General features: G+C 37.4%; 1 protein-coding gene across 2 annotated transcripts in view; it reads right to left on the bottom strand.

The window, feature by feature from the left end:
• Positions 1–22,773, bottom strand: part of LOC129423472 (rho GTPase-activating protein 24) — a 30,473-nt gene extending 7,700 nt beyond the window's left edge. For both annotated transcript variants that reach the window (XM_055179759.2, XM_055179760.2), the window contains exons 1-2: positions 22,288–22,773; positions 4,429–4,545 (exon numbers count right to left, since the gene is read on the bottom strand). In XM_055179759.2, the coding sequence (XP_055035734.2) occupies positions 4,429–4,545; positions 22,288–22,339 (169 nt within the window). In that variant the 5' untranslated portion in view covers positions 22,340–22,773. The remainder of the gene's footprint in view (positions 1–4,428; positions 4,546–22,287) is intronic.
• Positions 22,774–23,191: the final 418 nt, after the last annotated feature.

Below are 23,191 nucleotides of genomic sequence, written 5' to 3'. Positions count from 1 at the left end.
CCTGTCTTTCTATCTGTCTGTCTGTCTGTCTGTCTGTCTTTCTGTCTGTCTGCCTTATGTATCTATTTATCTGTTTGTCTTTCTATCTATCTATCTGTCTGCCTGTCTTTCTATCTGTCTGTCTGTCTGTCTTTCTGTCTGTCTGCCTGCCTGCTTGTCTGTCTGTCTGTCTGTCTGTCTGTCTGCCTTATATGTCTATTTATCTGTCTGTTTTCTATCTATCTGTCTGTCTGTCTGCCTGTCTTTCTATCTATCTGTCTGTCTGTCTGTCTGCCTGCCTGCTTGTCTGCCTGCCTGTCTGTCTGTCTGCCTTATGTATCTATTTATCTGTCTGTCTTTCTATCTATCTATCTGTCTGTCTGTCTGTCTGCCTGACTTTTTTTCTGTCTGTCTGTCTGCCTGCCTGCCTGCTTGTCTGTCTGCCTGTCTTTCTATCTATCTGTCTGTCTGTCTGTCTGTCTGCCTTATATATCTATTTCTCTATCTGTCTGTCTTTCTGTCTGTCTGCCTGTCTTTCTATCTGTCTGTCTGTCTGCCTGCCTTTTTATCTGTTTGTCTGTCTGTCTGTCTGCCTGCCTGCCTGCCTGCTTGTCTGTCTGCCTGTCTTTCTATCTATCTGTCTGTCTGCCTTATATATCTATTTAGTGTCTGTCTGTCTGTCTGTCTGTCTGTCTGTCTGTCTGTCTGACTGTCTGTCTGCCTGCCTGCCTGTGTGTCTGTCTGCCTGCCTGTGTGTCTGTCTGCCTTTCTGTCTGTCTGTCTGTCTGTCTGTCTGCCTTTCTATCTGTCTGTCTTTCTGTCTGTCTTTTTATCTGCCTGTCTGTCTGTCTGCCTTTCTATCTGTCTGTCTGTCTGTCTGTCTGCCTGTCTTTCTATCTGTCTATCTGTCTGCCTGCCTGCCTGATTGTCTGTCTGCCTGTCTTTCTATCTATCAGTCTGTCTGCCTTATATATCTATTTATCTGTCTGTCTTTTTGTCTGTCTGACTGTCTGTCTGCCTGTCTGTCTGTCTGTCTGCCTGCCTTATATATCTATTTATTTGTCTGTCTTTCTATATGTCTGCCTGCCTGTCTGTCTATCTGTCTGCCTGTCTGTCTGTCTGTCTGTCTTTCTGTCTGCCTGCCTGCCTGCCTGCCTGCCTTATATATCTATTTGTCTTTCTGTCTGTCTGCCTGCCTGCCTTTCTGTCTGTACTCTCTCTCACTCTCTCTATTTCTCTATCTGTCTTTCTTTGTCTGCTCGCCTTTCTTTCTTTCTATCTGTCTGTCTGTCTGTCTGTCTGCCTTATATATCTGTTTATCTTTCTGTCTTTCTCTCTGTCTGTCTGTACTCTCTCTCTCTCACTCTCTCTATCTGTCTTTCTTTCTTTCTATATGTTTGTCTTCATTTCTGTCTGTCTGTCTGCACTCTCTGTCACTTTCTCTATTTCTCTATCTGTCTTTCTTTGTCCGCCCGCCTTTCTTTCTTTCTTTCTTTCTTTCTTTCTTTCTTTCTATCTGTCTGTCTGTTATATATCTATTTATCTGTCTGTCTTTCTGTTCTTTTTACTCTCTTTTTCTCTCTCTCTCTCTCTCTCTCATGCCTTCTTTGTCTGTCTCTTTCTCTCGGTCTTCTTGCACTTCACATGGCACGCATCCAAAAATGTTCCATTGGATACAACTGAACACACCCCCTGTAACTCTTTTTATACATGAGTGCCCGGTAACATGACATAACCCTGATGAGAATCCCAGTCTAAAACGGTTCCTGAGACACCGAGCCGAGCGCTTTGAGTGTGCAGTGAATGTAAATGTGGCTGTGAGTTATCTCAAGGGCCATCTCTCACCTTTTTGGAGCCTGGGGCTGTCTGTGAGGTAACGTAGGGAATTCATTGGGAATGTTAATCCCTCCTGGAGAATAAAGCTCAACATGAACTTTGCAGCTCAAGGTTAGCTTAGGCTACGTTTACATGAATGTGTTTTCGTTTTAAAATGCATTACTTTTGCTGCGGTTACACCTGTCATCCAGACTACTTCTGAGTTTTTGACCTTTGATAAAAGACATTTGTAAATGCTGCAGATCCTGTTTTAGTGTAAAAATGCAGTATTCTAGACGGATCTAACCGGAGTCTGAAACGAAGGTGCGAATGCCCACATTCGCTCCCTTAAGCTGCATTCAGACTAGCAGTAGCAGAGCAACACAATCTCATTGATTTCAATGGAAGCTTGGTGACTTCCGGTGACAGGAGCGACAGTGACCATTGGCGGCCGGATGGGGCGTGTCCAGTCGCAAGACAAAGTTGAGAAAAGTTTAACTTTATGCAAATTATGAACGACTTTTTGGAGCAACTACCATGAGAGCAAAGCAGTGGAGTTCACATCATCCATCTTTTGCCGGTTGCTGGAGTGGACATTACTCATTTGTTTATGACTGCCAGATTTAGAAACGCCCCTAACGATCTCATTAAAAGAGACGAGCGTCACACAGCGACAAAATCGCTTAGAATGTGCATGTACCTTTATTGGGTGTTCTGGATCATTACGTAACCTTCCCTGATTCGTCAAGCCCCATCATATGACCATTACACTACTGAAAGATGACAATGACCAGCAACAACCTTGTAAACAATAACATGAAGATGGAGCTGCAGGGTTTGCAGAGTTTCAGCTGCTTAAATGTTCTTTTTAAGCACATTATGCAGTCCCTTCAGAAAAACACGATTATGCGATCACATGATTCAATGCATAATCAGCCAAAGTCTGCATATTTATGTGGGGACGCATTTTTTAAATATACCGCACTTCCGCCAAATAAATGGCTGATTTCTGCTTGCAAAATATGCGGGGTTTGCATGATTTCATAATCCCCGCATTTTCGTAGCAAAAAGTCATATATATCTTAGCAGAAAGTTGATTTACTTCACACATGCACAGCCATGTCCCCTGTTGTCATGGGAATGTTAAGAAGTGACGTAATTACGTGACGTGAACATCAATGAAAAGCTGCAAACAGTTTTTGCAAGTTCCCGCAATTTCATCGCATAAAATTGCATAAATATCCTACATATTCAACGCATTTTTTAAGAAAACGTGCCGCAAGATGTAGGGTTTTTGCCCGCAACGATCACAAAAAAACTGTGTTTTTCTGGAAGGACTGATTACGGGGTGGTTTCCCAGACAGGGCTTATACTATTCCCAGACTAGAATGCATGTTTGAGTTCTCTTAATCTAAAAACACTTAGTAATGACATATCCTAACATATGACAGTGCCATTGATGCCCACCAGTATTTGTAAGGTTTGTTTGTGAAAACTACTAAAAGGCCTAGTCCTGGATTAATCTAAACCCTGTCTGGGAAACTACACCGAATATGTTTATTCATGACACAAACACCCACAACGAGTGAATAAGTACTACCATAAACATTTTCGCCACTAATGAGAAAATATAACATGAGAGCCGGCTTTAACATGACAGTGGGATATTTTCAAAGTGAAAAGAGGTTTGAAACTGAGGTTTTGTTCAAAACAGTGCACTTAGTGCCACCAACTATTACCACAGATTATAAATGCTCTACCGACTTGTTTTAACTTGTTTTAGCTTGTGCCAGTGCAAACCAACATTTTGTTGTTAAATAACGACTGTTAAGATTTACTAAAGATGCGCAGTGGATAATTAGCGCTGAAAAAAAATATTGATTATTTGTAATGGATAAATGTACAAATTTAGAAGATTGTGATGGTGTCTCTGTACAGTATCAGCTATAGGGGTAAAAAGCTCCCCAGAAAATAATAAAGTGTAACATCATTTGCTCATCACAACCCTTCACTGCAGGTAAGACAGAGAGGGGTGCAATGAACCACTGAGGGTTTAGGATAAAGATCCATATTCTGGATATTCTGGCTATTATCCAACATTCATACCAACTATGACACAGTACACTCTTAATAAACTATACTCGGTTGTTTTTAAATATAGACATTTTCAAAGTTAATTCAACCCAACCTTTGGGTTTGTCTGTATTTTACTCAATCGTGAGCTGAAACAACTCAGAATGTTTTGGAGCGTAGCTGTAATGCTGGAAAATGCGTACCGTGTTTTTCCAGCAAAAACTGCCCTGTTTTAAATGACATCAGTTTTAGCAACATGTGTTTTGGGGATTTTTTGAGAGATCTGTGCTAACAAAGCCAGGTCTGTGAGAAGTTTAGTCATTTAAGTGTGTAATGCATGGCCCATGATTTGGAAATGAATGGAATGTGTGTGTTTTGACTTTGGCTGAGGACCAATCAGATCTTCTTCTTCAAGGTTCAACATACTTAGACAGTCACTGAATTTTATTAGTGTGTGTTATCATGGGAACTTGCACAAGGCTGGATTTTCCAGAGACCACAGAACGAAGATCAGTTGGATAATGGTGTCGTAAAGTATGGTGTCATAGTATGTGTGTGTACCTGTGAAAGGTATCCAGATGCCTTTGTTTAGGCTCTTCAGCCACTCCTCCCCCTGACCGCAGCTGTTTGACAAGAAGAAATATGAACCAGGACTAACCAGCACATCCCTGTTTCCTCCTGATGGAGAGATGAGGAAAAATAAATGGAGATAAAAAAGTTACACTGTAAAACATGTCTATAGAAATTACAGTATTACTGGCAGCTGTTTGCTTCAGGCTGTTATTTTATATCTACTTTATTTATTTACTATATGTATATACTGTATTTATTTAAGGCATAAATACATACATGCAGTCAAGGTTTCTTGTTTGTTCCCACAAAATGAATATCAAATTTGAGTTTTTACGTTACACAAAATTGTATCTGTCGAGGGCAGTCATACTAATAAGAGTGTACTATACTCCTATTTAGTTTGTGAAAAATCTCTGTCGGCCCTTAATGGTGCCTGCGTCCTTCAAGTCCATCAGTGAGCAGACTGGAAGACAGCCCGAGATGAATTGGATGCCCATTTCTTATCTCTAACAACCACAAGAGTTCAGCAAGACAAAAGGAGAGAATCGATTTTCATAATTTAATTAAAAACTTGCCGTTTTTCTCCTTCATACTTTTCTCTGAGACGATATTAATCACAATATGGGTCTTGGTCACAATTAAAGTATGTCCCAGATTCCACTCACATTTGCGAGCGGCGGAGTGCTGTAATTAATTCTAAAGAGGACACTTTCGGTAACAAGAAGAGAGCTGTAAAATCCAGCTAAGTGGTTTATCAATACCGAGCCCTCGCCAAGGCTGGCCTTTCCAATAATGTTATTAAAAGGAGAGCATTGAGATGCCACGAAGGGCTGTTTGACAGATTCAGAGCGCCACAATGGGCACCAATGCTGATCTTGCATTTACATGTACATGAGTATCCCATAATGGTTAACGGATTTCCCAGCACAATGTGACTCTCTCCAGCAGATTTGGGGAGCAAGTAATTATTGTCAGTGATATTTGGACATTATTCAAATACATGTATGATCTTTACACAAAGTCATGGTTTCAGTGGACTTAAAAGTAATAGTAATAATAGTAAATAGACGTAGTTGAAGCACAGGCAATATCTGTGTAATAGAAATGAATGCTTTGTAGAAAAAGGGTATAATACAATGTTAAAATGTCTGTAGAAATGACAGTATTACTGTTTGCTGTAGATTTAAATGTATTTACTGGTAACGGTTTGTTGAAAATTAAATGAACATTATTGTTTAAGTCAAGTCTTTTTTTTACTAATAATAAAAGGTGATACACAGAAAAACAACACTGTAGTCTTGCCTCATGCAAAGTTAAAGACAAATTAAACAGCCACATTTTTTAGACCCTTTCTGTGCAGCCCCCCCGTTAAAAAAAACTTTACTGCCTTAACATTTTTTGTTAAATCAACTCAGATTTATAAGTCATGTCAACAGAAATTAGTTGTCACAACAGTTGAGGAAAGTCAACTTAAATTTATAAGTTATAACAACTCACCTGTAGTTACAACTCATCTCTAGTCAAGATAAATAACAGTAAGTTGAAATGACTTGTAAATCCAAGTTGATTCAACAAAAAAATTTAAGGCAGCAAAGTATGTTTTACAGTGCATTAGAATGCTTTAACAACTTGTAGTTTTAATACTAAAAGTATTCAAAATGTGTTGGTTGTTAGTCTACTACCCTGAGAAGCATTAACTATGTACCATCTAATGTTCCTCACCTGGACTAGAGTTTTCCCTTTTAATTTTATCCTTTGGCTGGTACATTTCATGTCTCTTCATCTTTAGATTTTGTGATTGTCTGAACAATTTTTTTTGTTTTGTTTTTTTGTCGCCCACCATCACATTACATCAGAACTGCTATATTTATTTCTCAGCTAGAGAGAGGGCCCTATTTTAACGATCTAAGCGCATCGTCTAAAGCGCACAGCGCACCATCTAAATGGGCGTGTCCGAATCCACTTTTGCTAGTTTAACGACGGAAAAAATGGTTTGTGCACAGAGCGCATGGTCGAAAAGGGTAGGTCCTATTGTAATGGGAGTATTTTGGGCATAACGTGCAGTAAACCAGCTCTCATCCCCTTTAAAAGCAAGTTGCGCTGGCGCTATGTCTAATCCCTATTTAGATGACGGACTTTATAAACTGAAAAACTAAGCGGAGGAAGAAGATCCCCAGTTTAAGATTAATGTTAAATAATTGTGTCGTTTTTCACTTGTATTGAAATTATTTTTTTTATTAAAACCTTTAAAACCCGTTTTCTTTTAGTCATGGAAGTAAAAAAGCAGGCTTATAGTTGCTTTAAATGTATGGCTATCCAATATCATCAAAAAATTATTTACACGTATGTAAGATAAGGTTTGTACTCTAAAAATACTTTATTTGTAACAAACAGGAGATAAAGAAATTACAAACGGCTCTCCTCACGTTTCAGCACTTTGGACAGCGTTTTTTTAGCAAAGAGTTTTTCATCTCACCATATCCGCAGGTACAGAGTCAATACAATAAATCCGTGAGGTAGCATTAAAAAAAAAACATTTAAAAACAGATGCATTTGTTTAAAGCAAAGCATTTATTTACTTACCAGGCTGCAGGTGAAGCAGCTCTTTGCGCCTTCTAACGTCTCATAATCGGTCCTAAATAATAATCTTTTACATTCAATCCTTTAATCTTTCATATTTAAAAGCATTTTTGTGCTGCTGCGCATTCATGTACTTTGTGATAAGCAAACCCGCGTTGTCCTCCCGTTTATAGGCGCATATTACTAATGCGCTCTTTAAATAACATAAAACACATTGCGCCATTGACTTTAGACTTCAGACCAGGTTTTTGTTGGTCAATGGCGTAGTCTATTTGAGTTGCCTCAAAATAGCAACGCGCCAACAATGCGCCTGAACACACCTCGTTTTCAGACCAGAACGCCCATGGGCGCAAAAGGGGGCGCAAATGCATTTGCTATTTAAACAACGCGGCGCTAAACATTAAAATTAGGGTGAAAACTAGCGAAAGACACTTGCGTCGCGCATTGCGCTGCATTGCGCCGGGTGTAAGATAGAACCCAGAATGTGTCCTACACTGTAAAAAATGAAAGTTAAATCTATTTACACAAACGACTTTAATTGGTGAAACTTAAAAAAATAAGTTGTGTAAACTTAAAGTGAGAAAATTAACTTTGAAAAAATATTTTTTTAGGTGTTACCAATTAAAGTTTTTTTTATTATTTCCACTTTCATCAAAAATTGTGATAATTTACTCATCCCAATGTCATACAAGATTTTGATGTCTTTCTTTGTTTAGTCAAGAAAAAATATGTTTTTTAAAGGAAAACATTGCAGGATTTTCCGCAATATTTTAGACTTTATTGGACCTCAACAGTTTACAGTTTTAAAGGTGCAGTGTGTAAATTTTAGCGCCATCTAGTTGTGAGGTGCTGGTGAATTGCAACCAATGACTCAGTCCACTGCTCACCCCTCATTTTTTAATCACATAGAGAAGCTACCGGACAAACATGTCATTGAGACAACTTAATAAAAAAAAGTTTGTCCGTTAAGGGCTTCTATAGAAACATGGCGTCACAAAATGGCGAGTTCCACGTAAGGGGACCCTCTGCGTATGTAGATAAAAATGTCTCATTCTAAGGTAATAAACACACAACTGCTCATTATAAAAAGGTCTTTATACACCCCTGATAATATAGTTTTGTATATCATTTTGCATTTCTGTCAAGAGATCCTTCTAAACATTACACACTGCACCTTTAATGGAGTTTAAAATTGCAGTTTCAATGCAGCTTCAAAGGGCTCTAAATGATCCCAACCAAGTCACAAGGGTATTATAGCAAAACCTTAAAAAATAGGTTTGGGAATAATGGGTGGTGGTATTAACGGCTCAAATAACAGCATCAGCAGTGGCACAAGCAGTAGCAATTCTAATATAGTTGCAAAGAAGAAAACCGATAAAAAACGAGCACTGAGGTGACTATAAAGCGTTAAAGGCAGGAATTAACCAAAAAACTTTTTTCCAAATTTGTTTAAACTGTCTTTATATACCAATACATAATTAAAATGTAAGTACTCTGAAAAAGAGAGTATAAAACTCTAGTGTCTGTAGACCTCTCACCACTGTTTTAAACACAGCTCATTATTTTCATTCCGGACGAAACAAATCATTGGCTTGCGCGACTATCACTCTCTCTCGCGACCATGGCTACCACCCCTGTTGCTACGGGATCTACCCACACATGCGCACACCTGATTGATTTGAACGTGCACAAGGCACTCTAGGAAGAGCAAAAGTACGGCAGAGAAAGTGCATTCAGAACTCACAGAAAGTACATATCCAGTCAGCGAAGGCAAACGAGGCAAAAAAGGAATAAACGAAGCAATCAAACGAGAGTAAATATCACGTGGCTTTTCCTCGAGTCGATGATGCGGTAGCGGTATTGTCTCACGTCCTCATCAGAGTCAACAATGCTTTCATCACGGAAACTCTTACATGCAAAACACTGTATATTTTATGAATCTTCCACGAAATTCACCTTCATCACAGTGTAACTGATGGTAATAAAAAAACTTGTATCAATGCAGTCTGTTTTTAGCTTTGTCTTTTAAATATAACTAGCTCATTTACCGAATCAAACAAATTTTTTTTTAAACTTTACCAGTATCGATATGCTAGCTTTATAGTGAGTACTAAAAGCCATCCTATTTGTTTATATAAATAGTGATAAAGTTAGGTGTATTATTACATGTGATTTTGACATGATGTTACTACATGCACCGCGCCCCTTCCTCTCCGCTCGTCTCAGGTAAAATGCTTCTCCCAGCAGAGTGGTTCATGTGTTTTGGGGGCGTGGCTTTAGAAGAAACCCAGAAGGGAGGGGGTGGAGTGAATGGAAAAATGAGCTGAGTCGTGAGAGACCCTCGATTTTTATACTCTCTTTTTCAGAGTACTTACATTTTACTTATGTATTGGTATATAAAGACAGTTCAAACAAATTTGGAAAAAAAAGTGTTTTAGACTTTTTTAGACTTAAACCTGCCTACTCTGCCTTTAATCTGTGTTTGTGTACACAGATTACATTTTAACCACAACTTCTCGTCTCGCACTATCTGTGTGACGCGCCAGGGCAACCTTGCGTATTACATAATGATGTCGAAAGGTAACGTGCTGCATATGTAAACAGTACATTTGGGGACCATTTTAAACAATAAACTCCAATAAACAGTACCTGAACAGAATAGTATGTCCGAATCCTCAGTATCAATAAAATCAGTAGGCGAGAAATCCCCGGATGCCATACTGAGTCCGCCCACATTCTGAAGCGTGCATCAGATGGACACTCCTATCCCAGCTTTCCCATGATGCCACGGGAAAGCAAAGCAATCGACCGGAGACCAACCAATCGGGTGATTTCGATTCGTTACAAAGGGCTGTTCCTCAGCACCCTGACTTCACGCACAGACAGTAGTAGAGTTGTCAAGTTACTGATGCAACCAGGTGTTAGTGCACCTGTCCCTCATACACACGCATACGTTTTCATGTCTCTTAATAGGTTTGTTCGAGTTCATGCACCGCTGTAGGTGGATGACATCAAAGTACCGTGAGAGCGATTCCCGAAATCATATGGAGAAGTCTGATTTCGAGTCGCTCTCGCGGTATTGTGATGTCAATCTCCTGTCGGTTCTTGTGGTTCCGCATGAACTGGAAGTCTACTACGTCCAGGGTGCGATTTGTGAAAAAAACAGAGGGGGGGATGTTTTCATAGGCGTCGATTTCGGCGACGGTGGGTACCCACCATATTTCGTCATGCGTCATTTTGTACCCACCACTAGTTTTAACTTTTTTGATTGTTTTCAGTGGTTATGAAGAGCAATATGAGAGAGAAATTTGGTAATTATTGTCCGACCTAAACAAAAATCCATTATAATATTATTATTTTTTTAAATATTTTTCTAATTTAAATATTTCTAATATTCAGAAATGCGCTCTCCGCTCACGAGCTCTGATCGGAACAAACCCGAACCTCACTGTCTGCTGAACTTGCGCAGAAACACAAAAAAATATAACCAGCTTTTCAAAATAGTTTTAAAACTAAAGATTTATACTATTTTAGCACAAATTATGAGCTTATTGACGATTTTTTATAATTCTTGACATAATGCGTCTCTGTCCACAGCACATTTCAAAACATTTTAATTCATAAAATAAATCATGAGAACATGAACTCATCACTGCATTTGCAGGAATTGTAAAATCTTTTTTCTTATTAACTCATGAAGCAGCCTAACGCAATATTTTTACTGTAATAGCTTTTTTCCCCCACATATATGAACTGTGATCATGCACAACGAAAAAACACGCAATAATTAAATCTTGAATGGCAAAACTATATGGCACAATGTAGTGTCAACTTAAACATAAATATGAACAATGTATTGATTGCAAAGTTAAACCATTACAGTAGAAACCGTTTTAATGCTGCTTTTAAAGTAATAACATTAACTTTACACCGCGATGCTTTACAGTGATTTACAGTGAAATTATAGAAAAGTCAGATGCATTATGTGTTAGTCACTTAGCCTCATTTGCGCAAACTGGACGCGCCCGCGCCTCGCTAAACGCCTCATCGGCATTTATCATGTGTGTAACTTCTGCCATTCTCAATGGTGTGACTGGGACACTAACTCTGCTTGTCATCATAAACAGATAATCAGATTGTGATCTTTATTCCCGCTTTATTAATATGCGGCTGAATATGCTGCATTTCATCTTTTCGACACACAGCTCCATAACCATCTCGCAAGTGTTGATAGGCTATTACTCGTGAGATGTAACGTGGTCTGTAACCAATCATATAGCGCCGTGGGCGGGACATTGATCAAGTCTTCAGAGTGGTGAATACAGAGATGCTGCGCGGCAGCTGTATCAGAGCCAGCCAAAGTAGCGCATTTTAAAACAAAATTGACTTTAATCACACACGGATCCGTGATAAGTTTTGTGATCCGTCTCGCCACTAGTGTAGTAGCACTGATCACTTTGAGAGAGGGATAAATTTATCCCCACCGGGGATAAAAATAATTAAGCAGAGGCAGGGATACATTGACCAGAAAGGGGGAAATCCCACGCATCCCCCCCGGCAAATCGCACCCTGACTACGTCATAGGTCGCATGATAACGTCAACATGGCGGATGCTGTCCATTATGAGGGGCCGTGCGGCTAAAAAAACATACTTCACTTATGAATACATATGTAAAAGCATGCATACACATATATAAACACTCGCATATACATGCATACTGTTGGATGTTTAAGCAAATACCTATGAAATACATGTGCATACTAATGTGAAATTCATACCAATACATCTTAAGTTAGTATTACATACATATACACTTGTGAATAACTTGCATATACATGTAAACTTAATGCACGCATACACCTATAAAAACTGAAATATACATATAAACTTAATACACGCATACACACATAAACACTCGCATATAAATATAAACTTGATGCAAGCAAACATATATAAACATTCGCACATACATATAAACTCTGTCCATGCATATACACCCATTAAACACTTGCATATATATGTAAACTTGATGCACGCATACACATAAAAATACTCGCACATACATATAAAAAAACTTGCACATACATATAAACTTGATGCATGCATACACATAAAAACACTCGCACATACATATAAACTTGATGCACGCATACATATAAAAACACTCGCACATACATATAAACTTGATGCACACATACACCTATTTAACACTCGCATATACATACAAACTTTCAGTATAAAAGGAAGTCATTTCAGTATAAAAGGAAGTCATTTCAGTGTAAAAGGAAGTCATTTCAGTATAAAAGGAAGTCATTTCAGAATAAAAGTCTCGATGGAGGGGAGGAGCGAAGGTGACCGCAGCTACCATGAAGCAAGCGGGTGCACCGCTATATTTGATGTAACTTGCAGTAATTAACAAAAAACCCGAGCCTTATTTGACAGCAGCACTAATTGAACTATTTGATCGGATGCATTTGATATACAGACCGTGACCGGAATGCACTCACAAATCGCGCTGTTATTAGAAATCTTTAACTGTTTCCAGACTGAGCATGGACACAAACAAGCAGAAGACGTTTATAAAAGCAGCTGCCTATCAGCGTGTACGGAATCGAATCAAAACTTGACTTTTAGACCCGCAGTCTGCCTGTGCCATTCCACCCTAACCCGGACTGCAAATTAAATGTTAATATTATTCTACCCGTTACAATAAATATTAACAGCTCCCTCGCTGGATACCCGTATCCGCCCGCCAGCCCGCGTGCAGGACTCTGACATGGAGTGTGCCTAAATAAAAAATCCCTGCCACCCATCTAGCCCAGTGGTTCCCAACCTTTTTAGCCCTAAGTACCCCCAGAGCCCTATCAGTAAGGCTCAAGTACCCCTTCATCGAAACTAAACCAAAGTTGTGTTTTAAAGACAAATAATTAGTCATTTTAATTAATTAATTAATTTTAAATATTAAAGTAAAAAGCACTGACTGATGAAGCATGTTTATTTCAACAAACCACTACCATTGCGATTAGTTTTTGCATTTTATCAGCTCATTTGCATTTTAAAAGACACCCAAAAACAACACATTTTGCTCAGGCCTACAAAATGGCAATTTTGACATGCTATAATTAATTATCTGTAGGGTGTTTTGAGATAAAACTTCACATATGGACTCTGGGAACGCCAAAGACTTATTTTACAAATTAAAAAAAATCATCATATGACCCCTTTAAGGACCAGATTTACTAACAGCTTGCGCAAACCATCATTTTGGCGTTAAATAACAACTGGACTTAGTAAAGACACGCAATAGATATTTAGCTCTGAAAAGGTGTTATTTTTGCGACCTTATTGCATATGCATTTGTGGAAGTTTTCCTACGTTAACATTAATGCGAGGAGAGTAGGCCTATTACATTTTGCCAGAGGAACATACTTTAAAATAAATATATACTTTGCCAAGCCATGCTATGTTTAATTTGCTGGAGAAAAGAGGAGGAGAAGTCACGAGGAGAAGTAAAATCAGGTATTTCAAAACTTATTTTACCCTTCATCTTTCGTCCTCCGGTTCATATATGTACTTTTACTTAGCTGGAATTTCACACTCCGCAGTCCGCATTTTCATTGCGATGTCCTGCCGAGGTCTCTTATTTGCGACCCTGTACTAAGTTGCGCTGCTCTTAGTAGATTGCAGTGGTCATTATAGAAATGTGCTTATGTCATTATTGTGCCTGTGTATTTTATTTGCGCCTTTGTAGTAAATCACACGCAAATGTTCAACTCCGGCGCTTATTTGGAATTGAGCTCTCACGTCCTTTTTAGTAAATGCCCTAAATTTACTAAAATCTCAATTTAAGTTACTGATAATTAAAGTGTGCAAATAAGTTAAATTATTCTGTTCAAATATAAAGAAAAACAAAATGTGTTAAGGCTTTCTCTATAAATACAAAAGACATCATACGGGACAAAATATGTTAGCCAAAAACAATGCAAACGTTTTTTTTTGCATAATTTGAAAATGCAATGGCAGCGGGAATGAATATTATAACATTATTTAAACATTAATTATAGTTAATAAACTTTGTGTCTTTAGAAACTATTCAGGTTCATTAAAAATAGTCAGATCGTTCTTGAGTTGGATATCGCTATTGCGTTTTGGATCATGCGGCGCATTTACTCTTGACGGCTAATTATATTAATGATAAGATTAAAATTACAAAGTTGTCTTTTTACAATGCCTTCCTCACAAAAATCAATCGTAGGTCAATGACTGGACAAACGAAAGACATTTTTATTAAAAGTAAATGAGATCAAAGCAAAATGTAAATGTTTTCGCGTACCGCCTGGAAACTCTTCACGTACCCCCTGGGGTACGCGTACCCCCGGTTGGGAATCACTGATCTAGCCGACTCTTGTAACTCTTGTAATAGATTTTTGTGAATCTAGAAGGACTTCGATCATAGTCTATCACATTACGTCCTGTAGGTTCGTTTGGAATATGTCTGCCGCACAGCTCCAGTCAGGACAGATCAGCCACCAGCGAGATTAAAAGGTGGGCTTTGTTTAATAATAAAAAAAAATGTAATGCATTTCTTTATATTACAATAAATATGATGAACAAGTCACCCATTTATCAAGTATCGATTCATTTTTTTTACTTAATCCTTTTTGCTTTTTACAGAAAGTAGAATAGGCACGCATATTCTAAATTTAACCAAAATAATGGCTGTGGCGTTGAAGGAACTTTCCTGTTTTATTGAAAAAGAAATAAGTTCTATTGCTGTTATTATGTATATTGGTGATTTTTTGATAACAAATATGACAGTTTTAAACATACTAAGTAGCCTATTTATTTATTTATTTATTGGCAAATACAGAACAACGAGGAACAAGTAGAAAAAAAGGTAGGCGACACGCCTTTCTACCTTGCGACAAAAAGATTAATCATAGCCAACTTAGGCTAAATGTAATTTTAAAATTTCGTTAATTAAAAAAAAAAGTAAACCGAAAGCCCATTGTTTATGCTTGTCAAATTTATGCTGACTTGGTCACAAAATTTCATCACGCAGTATTTGATATACAGTATTTATTTGTGTTAATGGAAAACAATATAGGCTATAGAAATTCGTGCTGAGTGACACGAAAAAGACAATCGTGATAATTTACACGAGAGAATAAAAGAGGAAAATATTGTCAATAAATACGAATAAATAAATCTAATATTTCATGACAAAATGCCTTAAGATATTGTTGGTTCTGCATTCATCTAGCCAGCATAAATTTGACAATCATAAACAATGCGCTCTCGTTTTAAAAATGACATTTAATCCTTTAATCATATAAGGGAGAAAGGCGTGTAGCCTACCTTTACTTTCTCTTCATTGTTCTGCATTTGCTAATGAATAAATCAATACTTAGTTTGTTTAAAACTGTTACATTTGTTTTAAAAAACAATGTATGCTTCATAAAAATAGCTTGTTTTTTTTTTTACTACACTGTAAAAAAAATAATACGCTGGATTTACTTAAAAAAATATTTCATCATTTTTGCAGCCACTATTTTTTTTATTTTTACTTGAAATTTTAACCAATTTCATACTTAAAATTCCATGTAATATTTACTTTAAAAAATGGATGCAAAAATGATGCACTATATTTTTAAGTAAATCCAACCTTTATTTTTTCAGTGTACTTTGAAAAAAAATTATACACTGGGTTTAATAAAAAAATTAAATATAGGCCTAGTGCATTTTTTTTTCATTTACTTTCCATGTAAGTAAGTTTTACATGATTTTTAAGCAATTTAAGCTTACATTTTTTTTAAAGCAATTGCTTAAAGTTACATGTAAAACTTACTTTAAATGATGCACTTTAAGTAAATCTTATCCAGCTAATTATTTCTAACAGTATACAAGTCCACTGCCTAGTTAGTTATATTAACTAAAATTATTCAAATAAATTAATTTAATTTCCTTTTTAAAAATATTACATGATAAATATTTAGTTGAATTTACTAAATAATGTGTTCAGTTAGAATAACTCACCATTTCTGTGTTATTTTTTACTCAAATTTGGTTAAAAAACAAGAATGTTTTTATAGAATTTACTTTTTTTAGTTAAATTTACTAAGCCACAAAATCATTTTTACAGTGTAAAATAAGAAAAATGAAGTCGGTAAAACCGCACACCCAGCTACACTCAAATCGAGTCAAAACGGTCTTGACTTTTAGACCCGCAGTCTGCAATCCACCCTAACCTGGACTGCAGGTGACATGTTAACTGCCCCCCTTCAGTGCCCACCAACCCCACCACCAGTAAATAAATAAATACATATAAAATAAAAACAAGCACTTTAAACAAAAAGCACACAGAATTCTTATTTTTTATTGTTTTTTCCTGGTGTTTCACAAAACACTAAAGTCTAAACCACACTAAACCCTGAATTTGCAGCATTAATTTCTAGTCCTCCCCTCGCGAGTTGTTCTTGTTCAGGGCCTGTAAATGTCCATTGAAATATAGTTTAATGTATTTCATAAAATTAATGAAAGATATAAAATTATGATTTTTTTTTTGTTGAATTATCCCTTTTTCCAAATACATATGTCATTATGCACAATGTATCAAACTTTGAAAGTGAACAAAATCAATAACTTAAAAGTGTTTCTTAAAGTTTCCAATAGTTATGAATGACATAACTGCATATGTTGCATATGTACACAGCAAAATCACCAGTGTTAAATCAACACTGCTGGTGTTTATATGGGGACCACCAGGTCTGGTGTTACTTATATAAACACCAGCAGTGTTAATTTAACACTGGTGATTTTGCTATGTATACTATACATTGTATCCTTGGCACGTTTCTAATCCCCTTTTTATCCTGCTCAACTAAAGGCTTCCGCTAGACCGTTTGTCGTGACTCATCTATAAGGTTTTTACATTAAAGCTATAGAGATTCTCCTGCGGGCTTTTCCCCCTCGTGCTCGGGCAATAGGCTACTGCGTTGGGCGCGTTGTCCGCATAGAAAAGGAGCATTCTTCTCGATTTGCTCTCGTTGTAGCAGGCCCGGAGTGGCCATAGGGAGGGCCGGGAGAATTCCTGGCCTCGAGGGCTGGTGTTGTCATGCCACCGGGTTGAAGGTTGCTGTCCCTAGGCTGCCAGCACTCACAGCAGCCCCCCAATTTGCGGGTGATGTCCCCACCGCTTTATGCCCAAGTTGATTGTGTCCCGAGTCCCGATCACTTATTGGAAGAATTCTTGCATTAGGGTCCATTAACATCTAAAACAAATGGAAAACGCAGGACGCGTCGCTTTCTTCTGGTTTTCAGTGCGCTCAGACGCGTCTATATTTGAGTGCGCTGGCTGCGCGTCTAGATTTAAAATGAACTTAAGCGCGATACGAGCGGCCTCTAAAAGGAAAATGATCTACAAACCGTATTTTATCGTCTATAAATAGTCATTATTCATATTTTATTGCAAGATGAACAAAAATCTATTTGATCCAAAACTCATCAGTTTATTGAAAAAAGTACGTTTTATATGAATGAAGGTGATGTTTTCTCAAGTAAAACAAAAATGTGAAAGTCCATTATATATTTGTTCTTTTTTTGACACAAGGTATGCATACATTACGTTATTTGGCAATATATATAAGTAAAACAAATAATATAAGGATTTTTTTTTCCATCTGTTTCTCCTGCATACTTGATAAATCTTACTTGTGTTTTGTATATCAGGGGGTTCCAAACTATTGCAAATATGTTTTTACAAGACCTACCATTTTTTATAGAAATATAGGGGAAAACTAATTTGTTCCCTTTTAGTATTTTTGAATAAGTTTACTTAAATAATATTAAAATACCTAGGGCTGCACGATTATGGCAAAAATAATTGTTTAGGCTAGTATACTGTAAAATAATAATATATAACAAATACTGTATATCAAATACTGCGTGACGAAATTTTGTGACCGAGTCAGCATAAATTTGACAAGCATAAACAATGGGCTTTCGGTTTGAAAAAATGTTCAATTAAAGAAATTTTAAAATTACATTTAGCCTAAGTTGGCTATGATTAATCTTTTTTGTCGCAAGGTAGAAAGACGTGTCGCCTACCTTTTTTTCTACTTGTTCCTCGTTGTTCTGTATTTGCCAATAAATAAATAAATAAATAAATAGGCTACTTAGTTTGTTTAAAACTGTCATATTTGTTATCAAAAAAATCACCAATATATGCTATAATAACAGCAATATAACTTATTTCTTTTTCACTAAAACAGGAAAGTTCCTTCAACGCCACAGCCATTATTTTGGTTAAATTTAGAATATGCGTGCCTAATCTACTTTTTGTAAAAGGCAAAAGGGATTAAGTAAAAATAATTAATCGATACTTGATAAATGGGTGACTTGTTCATCATATTTATTGTAATATAAAGAAATGCATTACATTTTTTTTTTTATTAAACAAAGCCCACCTTTTAATCTCGCTGGTGGCTGATCTGTCCTGGCTGGGGCTGTGCGGCAGACACATTCCAAACGAACCCACAGGACGCAATGTGATAGACTATGATCGAAGTCCTTCTAGATTCACAAAAATCTATTACAAGAGTTACAAGAGTCGGCTAGATGGGTGGCAGGGATTTTTTTACTTAGGCACACTCCATGCCAGAGTCCCGCACGCGGGCTGGCGGGCGGATACGGGTATCCAGCGAGTGAGCTGTTAATATTTATTGTAACGGGTAGAATAATATTAACATTTAATTTGCAGTCCGGGTTAGGGTGGAATGGCACAGGCAGACTGCGGGTCTAAAAGTCAAGTTTTGATTCGATTCCGTACACGCTGATAGGCAGCTGCTTTTATAAACGTCTTCTGCTTGTTTGTGTCCATGCTCAGTCTGGAAACAGTTAAAGATTTCTAATAACAGCGCGATTTGTGAGTGCATTCCGGTCACGGTCTGTATATCAAATGCATCCGATCAAATAGTTCAATTAGTGCTGCTGTCAAATAAGGCTCGGGTTTTTTGTTAATTACTGCAAGTTACATCAAATATAGCGGTGCACCCGCTTGCTTCATGGTAGCTGTGGTCACCTTGGCTCCTCCCCTCCATCGAGACTTTTATTCTGAAATGACTTCCTTTTACACTGAAATGACTTCCTTTTACACTGAAATTACTTCCTTTTACACTGAAATGACTTCCTTTTACACTGAAATGACTTCCTTTTATACTGAAATGACTTCCTTTTATACTGAAAGTTTGTATGTATATGCGAGTGTTTAATAGGTGTATGTGTGCATCGAGTTTGTATGTATGTGCGAGTGTTTTTGTGTGTATGCGTGCATCGGGTTTGTATGTGTGTGCGAGTGTTTTTGTGTGTATGCATGCATCAAGTTTGTGTGTGTGTGCGGGTTTTTTTGTATGTATGTGCGAGTGTTTTTGTGTGTATGCGTGCTTCGGGTTTGCATGTATGTTCAGGTGTTTTGTGGGTGTGTATGCATGGACAGAGTTTGTATGTATGTGCGAGTGTTTGTATGTGTTTGCGTGCATCAAGTTTGTATTTGTATGCGAGTGTTTATATGTGTATGCGTGTATTAAGTTTATATGTATATTTCAGTTTTTATAGGTGTATGCGTGCATTAAGTTTACATGTATATGCAAGTTATTCACAAGTGTATATGTATGCATTACTAACTTAAGATGTATTGGTATGAATTTCACATTAGTATGCACATGTATTTCATAGGTATTTGCTTAAACATCCAACAGTATGCATGTATATGCGAGTGTTTATATATGTGTATGCATGCTTTTACATATGTATTCATAAGTGAAGTATGTTTTTTTAGCCGCACGGCCCCTCATAGTTCACTCAGGTTTCGGACACCACTACAAAATGGCCGACACCCGATATAGTGCACTATATAGTGGATAGGGAGCGGTTTCAGACACAGCTTAAGTATGCGATTTCGGATTCAGCCATACAATTAATATCATACAACAACGTCTGAACGCTCCTCTTTCTCAACACTTGTAAACACTGGAGCGATAGTTTACAAGACGAGACATTGTGGTTTAAAAGTGCATATTATGGGTGAAAATGACGATAGTTTTGCTAGATAAGACCCTAATGCCTTGGTTGTGATCGTTTGGAGCCCTTTGAAGCTGCATTAAAACTTCAACTTTAAACTCTGCATTACAACTGTAAATTGTTAAGGTTTAATAAAGTCTATTTAACTGAGAAAAATCCTGGAATGTTTTCCTGAAAAAACTTAATTTCTTCTTGACTGAACAAAGAAGGACAACAACATCTTGGAGGACATGGGGCTGATTAAATTATCAGGATTTTTTATGAAAGTGGAATATTCACTTAATCCAACATTCAATTTTTAGTGTAATCTATCAACTTTCTCACTAAAAAGCACTTCAAATCATTGTTTAGCAAAGATAATCTTCCCTGATACTTTTCTTGTGTGTTTATTTGAATGCCTGCATGGTTGTAGCCAGCTATGAGGTCACAGAGGTCCGGACCTCGGTAATTTTTTCATATAAAAAAATAAAATTTGAAGTTCTCTGAATGACTAATTAGTTTTTCAAAACGAATCCGCATATATAATTAAGTTTGGAGTCGGACTGTTTACTGTATAGTTTAGTGTAAAATGACAAAGATTGGCTTAAGCTGCGACAGCGCGGGTACAGAATTTGCTGTGTTGCCAGATCCTATTGTTAAGAATCCTCTTTAGACGTAGTGTTTTAGCAATTTATGTGACACTTTGACATTATTTATAAAGTTATTGTTAGGTGTAGGTTAGTATTAGCGATTTCTCTGATTTATTTCTGAAATACAATGTTTGGACAAACTTATTTTTTTAAGGCCAATTATTTTTGCTTGTTTTTGGTACTAATATCTGGCAACATGGAAACTGATAGTTATCAAATAAGACGCATCATTCAGCGCGAGCAGGTTATTGCTGATACTACATTCGGTAAGATAAAAGCAGTAATCATCATAATTGTGTCTGTAAGAGTATCAACAGTATCAACAACACTATCGAAAACAGAAAATAACTCTGGTACAAAGATGTAGAACAATTGGGTTTAAATAAAATATGCCAAATATGTTAAAACACGTAGCGTAAAACGCTAAAGCTAATCTCATCAAAACATAAGCATTAAGAATTCTGTTATGTCATTTAATTTAGAAGTTAACATTTAACAAAGTCATGCTGAAAACAATAAGAGCACTAAACAAGTTCTTGTTTAAAATCTTGTAACGTTTTTGTTATATATAATATTGGTTATTAAAATGATTACAAAAATAAACATTGCTGCATGAAAAAGTAATAAATAATCTAGCAGTCCCAGTCCATCCCCCAAAACAGAGTGTATACCCAAAGTGTAAAAAGGATAAGACAGAATATTTTAGATCCCGGGTAAAAATAAAGTATGCTTCAATGTACTTAAACCACTTAAATACTAGCAAGTACATTTGTAAGATATGTAAAGTTATGCTACAAATATACTTATTAAAAGTAAAGTTCTACTTGAGCAGTACTTCAGTTTACCTGAAAAAGTAAGAAAACCAGTACCAACTAGATTTTTATTGAAATAAAATGTCTCAAAATAACACTTAGATGTTCTTAACTTAATTTTAAGAAGTATCATAAACAAATGTGATATATAAGCCACAAAATGAGTGCACGAAAATAGTACATTTAAGTGTACTTAAAAAGTGTATTTTATTTAAGTGCACTTTTTTCACCTGGGATAGCATTTGTTAACTCTTAACACCCCACCCTGGACCTCGGTAATTTTCAAACCCTGGCTACGGCCATGAATGCCTGATATACCCAACTCTCTCTATCATTTATATTTATGTATTTGGCAAACACCTTTATCCAAAACGTGCATCACAAGACATACATTTTTATCCGCACTTGTGTTCAAACCCATGACCTTTTGCACTACTAATGCAATGTTCTACCACTGAGCTATGCAGAAGCAATATAAGGTTATGTGAAATCTAGATCAATAGGTCCATGTGTTACCCATCTTGAGACACATGCTATTTACAGAAAGGAAATTTCATCTTTTTCGTGGTATCTCTTCAGATTTCAGCTATTCAAATCTAAAATTGTATTGTTTTTCTCTTTTGTCATCTATACAGCATTTTATATCTCTGCAACACCACCAAAGTTTTCAAAAAGTTTAGATTCCATATACAGAATCATCCATATTTGCTCTATGAAGAGCCAGAAGTAAAAGAAAGCACTCGCTCACCTTTCTGTGCAGAACTGTTGTACGTCCAAGACTTGAAGCAGGTGAGTCCCATCCTGCAGGTGGATCTCTCTTAAGATGCCTCAGGTCCTCTATTGACACGCATCATCAGCGCTGGGTCCAGGGCTCAGGCAGCCGCTAATCAGTGAGGGCTGGCCACGCCGGCGGCATCCCTGAGCACACGCTCCCGACCACTGCCATGGCCCCAACCAAATCCCCATCTGTCTCTCTACCCATATCTCCCTCCTGATCCATCTCATCAATAAAGTCCCAGCCCTATCCCGTTGGCAGTCGCTTTGCTGGGGGAGATGGGCGGGGCGTGGACCTTCTGCGGCAGACTGTGTTGTGGACACACATGCATACACGCACACACCTCAGCATCCCTCCGGCAACTGTAATTACTTCAGTACAGTATACCATCTTAGGCAGCCAGGGCCAATTTCCCTAATGCATCTACCCCACATACCCCCCCCCCCTCCTTCCCACAGACCAGACCTGCATTTGGTTTAATGGCCATCGATGTGATTGGCCCTCGCCCGCACACAATGACTCAAAGAGGTTATGAAGACGTAAGTGTGTGGCCGGCAAGTTAAACTTTTGAACCGTCCTCCATTAAGCTAAGAGGAGCCGCTCTCTCTCTCTCTCTCTCTTCTGTCTTATTCTTCTTCTCTTCCATCTGCCCTCTCTCTCTCTCTCCTTTTCTCTCTCTTTCTTTTGCTCTGCGAGCCAGATTTATGATTCCCGGTCTGGCAGGATCTCAAGCATATATTGATCCTGATGAAAGAGCCTCACTTCATTTGGCAAGAGGAATGAATTTTTTCAGTAGGCTTTACACATTCCATCAAGTTTAGTAGCCGTAGCTTTTATGATGTGACCACTGACTTGTCATGAATTCCCAGACACCGAA

This window comes from Misgurnus anguillicaudatus, chromosome 9, assembly GCF_027580225.2.
Source record: "Misgurnus anguillicaudatus chromosome 9, ASM2758022v2, whole genome shotgun sequence".
In the NCBI taxonomy this organism is placed as follows: Eukaryota; Metazoa; Chordata; class Actinopteri; order Cypriniformes; family Cobitidae; genus Misgurnus; species Misgurnus anguillicaudatus.
This window is presented reverse-complemented; position numbering and strand designations above follow the sequence as displayed.